This window comes from Lactuca virosa, chromosome 8, assembly GCF_052849685.1.
Source record: "Lactuca virosa cultivar CGN04683 chromosome 8, Lactuca_virosa_CGN04683_v6, whole genome shotgun sequence".
Taxonomy (NCBI): Eukaryota; Viridiplantae; Streptophyta; class Magnoliopsida; order Asterales; family Asteraceae; genus Lactuca; species Lactuca virosa.
Genome location: NC_136433.1, coordinates 134,893,122 through 134,898,275, shown reverse-complemented (window position 1 = coordinate 134,898,275; position 5,154 = coordinate 134,893,122). Strand labels below are relative to the sequence as shown.

The 5,154-nt window shown below is 38.0% G+C and overlaps 1 protein-coding gene across 1 annotated transcript; it reads left to right on the top strand.

Annotated features, from left to right (window-relative positions):
- The first annotated feature begins 648 nt into the window (after nucleotides 1–648).
- Nucleotides 649–1,279, top strand: LOC145134619 (thylakoid soluble phosphoprotein). Its single transcript, XM_079069464.1, has one exon. The coding sequence runs from the start codon at nucleotides 779–781 to the stop codon at nucleotides 1,145–1,147; it is 369 nt and encodes a 122-aa protein (XP_078925590.1). The 5' UTR covers nucleotides 649–778; the 3' UTR covers nucleotides 1,148–1,279.
- The last annotated feature ends 3,875 nt before the right edge of the window (nucleotides 1,280–5,154 follow it).

Here is a 5,154-nt window from a genome sequence, read left to right as displayed (position 1 = left end):
AACTTATCGTTACCCAACATTGATGAAATACTTTTAGATTTTGTATGACACTTTATATTTGGATTTTAAAAGATGTATGTTTAATTTGGATTTTATGTGATAGTTTGTATTTTTATAATTATTTTATCTAACACAATCGACAACATAAGGGTAATATGGTCATTTTCATGATTCAGCACAATCAGTCGGAGAAATAATCAAACAGCATAAACTCAGTCAGATGTGGAGTCAGTCAGCATTTCTAACACAGTCAGCTTCTAACCCAGTCAGCTCTAACTCAATCATCAACTATCAAACGACCCCTAATATCTAATCATTAGGGACTAACCTACTACCGTCTAATCATTTTTAAAACATTGATATAAAATTATGTCGCTAAAAAAAGTTGAATAAAATTATGTGCTAAAAAAAGTTTTATGTGCTTTATACGGAGTCACGAACCACAAGATCATTTTGGTACGGACATAGACGGCTCGTTTTTTCCCTTCAGTCGTAGTGTTTTTATCACGCCTACCCAAAAAACTTGATCTCACGTGTCAAACTTGTAACCATGTTTGCTTGAAGATGAGCCCCTCCACCTTCTCATCCCCACGAAATAATAATAAAAACAAAACGTTATTTATATTTAATATCTAGTTTTTCTATAACACAAAAAAGTTTGAAGATAAGCAACTTGTGGAAGGCTTGTGGCACACACCAGTTGTATTATCTCCATATACTTTGATCGATTCCTTCATCCTCACAGAAACCACTCAACCAAAAACTAAAGTTTCCAAAAATGGCTTCCTTGAACATGTTCCTTGCTCCGGCCACCATATCGACGACCGTCAGCAGCAGTACTAGCAGCATCACCACCACCACCACCAGCATCGCCACCACAAGAGCAAGAAGAGTACAGACCTTCGCTACAGCTGCAAAAGGTTCCGGTGGAAGCAGTGAGGAGAAGGGGTTTTTCGATTTTCTTATGGGTGCACTGGTGAAGTTCGATCAGCTGGTGGAGACTGATCCAATTCTCCAGAAGGTGGAGGGCAAGAGCGGTACCACCACCATTTCCAGTAAGAAGACCACCACTTCGGCGGCGCCACCAAAGAAGGATGCTGGAAGCGGTGGCTTTGGTGGCCTTGGTGGATTCTTTGCTAAGAAATGATATGTGGATTCTATAATGTTAGTTCGGAATTTTTATAAAATTCAGTATAATATCGCATTTTAATATTTGATTATAAAAATATAATCTGTCCAAAGCACATTAAAGAATTATGCATTTCTCGATTTTGCTATATATACCTTTACATCTGCACATTGAGCATTGTTACGTCTTGTTAAGAATCATCTACAATACTTTGTATTTTAGTAAAGGATCTTAAAATTTTTTACTAGGCAGAGCGGATATGGCCAGGGACATAAAATTAGAACATATAAATAGGCAAACTACATATCTCCATGATGTTGGGGAATATAGAAATTAGAAAAGAACTCTAACTTGAATTTTTGACATTTTTTGTCATTTAAATTATATTGTGTAATCCTTCCCATCTCTTTCCTTTAGTTAGCATCATTTTTTGTTAATTCAGGTAAAATTCATACTAACACCATTTTCTTTAGCATCATTTTTTTGTTAATTCAGGTAAAATTCATATTAACACCATTTTCTTGAGTTCAATTTAACGAAGAAAAATAAAAGAGATAAATGGAAGTAGTTAAAAGAAAAAAACTGGTGTTCTTTTTTTTTAATTAAAGGAATGGGAAGGAAGTTGAAAGATAACCTCCCCTCCTAACTTCAATTTTGGAAGAAGTTTGAGAAAAAAATGTATATATTTCTTTTCATTTCTCTATAACTTAGGAACATCAAAAAAAAAAATTTCTTTTGTTTTCTTCTTTTCTCTAATTATCTTATTTCGCCTTCTTTCTTAAAAAAACTAAAAAAACAAGATGTCAAATGAACAATTTATAACTATGTACTTATAATTATTTTTTTATAAAATTACATAAATAGTCTTTGTTGTTTGGTATAATAGACTACTCTGGTCCAACATTTTTTTTGTTAAGTAGCTCGTCCTTGTGGTTCTCTTTTATTACAACGCATATCCCTTGAGCAGGCGTCGTCTGAATGTTGTTTTCTTCCTCTCACATCCATATCATGTGAGAGTATATTTGTCCAAATAATTAGCTCGCATTCCTTTTAGGTCATCCGTTATACCCACCACTAACCATTATAATGGTGAATTTCACATCATCACCACACTCTCTACCACAAACTATAGGATACCTACCACTAAACACACCACTCCACCTTATTTTTTTAATTAAATTTAAATCAAAAATACATAAAAATCATATAATTTTTTTTAAATACTAGTTTTCATTAATTGAAAATACCAAATTACATTACTTAAAATAAAAAAAATAACATTAGAAATAAAAATTACACTAATTAAAATAAAAAAAATAAAAATAACATTAAAAATAAAAAACCTAAAATTACCAAGCTTAAAAAAAAAAAAACTATCCCCTATTCTTACGTCGGACTCGAACAGACTCCTTCATCGCGAGAAATAGCTCAAAATCTTCGTCTTCGAGGTCGTCCGCTTTCATTTTCAATATTTCCATATTGGTTTTTGTTTGAATCACCGATTGTGTTTCTATTATTTTTTGTTCTACCCGACTCAACATCTCCGCCTTCGTTTCTTGAACGTGCACATAACGATCAAATTTCTCTCCAAATTGATCCATAACACTAGATCCCGAAGCCGTTGAAGCCGCTTTTTTTGCTTTATTTCTTCCAACGGGCCAACGAAGAGGTTGCTCGTCTTCAAGATCGAGCAGTTCATCGTTGATGTCGAAATGTGTCCGCCCGTCCGATTGTTGAGACGTTACTGTAACACCCAAAAATTTAAACCAATTTAAACTTTTAAAAACATTTCAAACCATTAAAAATCATTACAACTTTGTTTTCAAAATATATAATATCAGAGTTTTCCCAGAAACATAGACAAAACATGAGGAGCTGTACGATCACGCCTTCGCCTTGTCGCGATCCCTTGATGTACCTGAAACAATAAACTGAAACTGTAAGCCCGAGAGCTTAGTGAGTTCCCCCAAAATACCGATACATATACAGTCCATATAAACATATCATAACAAACTGAAAAACATGTAATAGGCCCCCAGCTTTACAGACTGGATTACCCCTGAGCCCACAGTACGAGTCTCCCTTTAGCCCGTAACTGGAATGCTCCCGAGCCCACAGTACGAGTCTCCCTTTAGCCCGTAACTGGAATGCTCCCGAGCCCACAGTACGAGTCTCCCTCTAGCCCGTAACTGGAATGCTCCTAAGTTCTGTTGGCTACCGCACGGAGCAGTACAACCTCAACCCATCCCACATAACATATAACATACCACATAACCACTGAGCATGCAATAATCATATAACATCACAGGTAGTCCTACAGGTCTACCTAACTGACATAACTACTAGCATGCAACACTAACTTATACTCAACATCTAACACTGCTAGAATAACATATCCAATGGGCCGGCCTTGGTGCCTTAGACCCCTTAGTATAGTGAGGATAACTCACCTTGCAACTGTCGTCTGAAACTAGAAAGCTCAACTCCCGGATCGCCAACACAAACTCCACCACCTATAGTTACCATAAAACCCTTTTTCATAAATCTCCAAATTACCAGAATACCCTCAGAAGTCAACTGGTCAACTCTTGGTCAAAGTCAAAGTCCACAGTCAAAGTCAACAGTCCATGTTGACTCGACTCGTCGAGTGCAGTTCATTGACTCGTCGAGTCCTTCCTGAACTCGAGAAGTCGTGAAATCCTTGATTGGCTCGTCGAGTTCCCCTTTAACTCGTCGAGTTCATACGTGTCCAAGAATTGGGAGAAACCCTAGCCGACTCGCCGAGTCTTCGAACGACTCGCCGAGTTCAAGGCAATCTTCAACGGACTCGCCGAGTTTGTTCATCAACTCGACGAGTTCACGACCATCTTCATATGACTCGCCGAGTTGACTATGCAACTCGCCGAGTCCTTACAGACCTTCATCCATGCAGACACTTTTTAAGCCATGCCAAGGTTCCAGATTACAGATCCAAGCTTCTAAGGCATGTTTAACACGTAAAGTTGCAAACTTTACACACATGCAAGGCCCTAAAGGCTCTAAATGACCAATCTAAGCTTCTAATGGAGCTTTACACCATAGGAGAGTCTCATCCTTGCAAAAGCTGGAAACTTTATGGACTTAGGACTCATAGAGGTTCAGATCTGAAGTTTCAACTTCAGATCTAGCTCTCATACCAACATCCCTTCATGAATAACTAAAGAAAGCCCTAGTTTTCACATATGAATGATTCTAGAAGAAAAATAGGTTAAGGTAACAGTTGATTACCTCCAAAACGTGCCCAAACTGAAGTAGACTCTGGATCCACACGGAAATCTTGATGCTAGCCTCTTGATCTACAAGTTTCCTTCACAAAAGTCACTCCCTAAAGCTCCAAAACACTCTCCAAGCTCTCACTCACAGCAATTAGGGTTTCTGGGTCTCAAGAGGGTGATAGAGGACAGTGGGAGGCGCTAATGGTCCAATATATAGGGTGCAAAAACCCTGAAAATTAGGGTTTCCACTGCCAGCTCCTACTCGTCAAGTCCCATGCCGACTCGACGAGTAACTCATTAATCGACGTGTCCTGGCCCGCTGCTACTTGACGAGTCATAGCGCCAACTCGTCGAGTAGACCTTCAATGTGAAGTCTAAAAGGAAAAATATTAATAATACCTGACGGTTGGGATGTTACAGTTACATCGGGATTTCTTGAACGCTTTGAACCGGAAGATTGTGAACTTCCTTCTGTTTGCTCTTTCCATTTCGGAGCATCTTTCAACTTTAGCCAAGGTTTCACATACGGAAAAGCTTTGCGGGTTGGCGTTATTTTTTTCAAATTGGTCCAAAGCTGCCTAGAAAACATCAAAATCATTTGATCCGCTTTTTCGTATGTTTAGGAGGTTGTTGTAAATTCCTCCAAATTCGGTGCATTTGAGTCGAATATCGCGCCACTTGGAGCTAATTTGATCGGGATTTCGACTTTCATTTCCCGTCAACTCATAAAACACCGTGCAAACTTTCTCCCAAAAACAACCTAACGTTTGA

Bases quoted from the DNA above. Each gene is read 5' to 3' on its own strand.
- LOC145134619 (XM_079069464.1), top strand. From the start codon at position 779: ATGGCTTCCTTGAACATGTTCCTTGCTCCGGCCACCATATCGACGACC.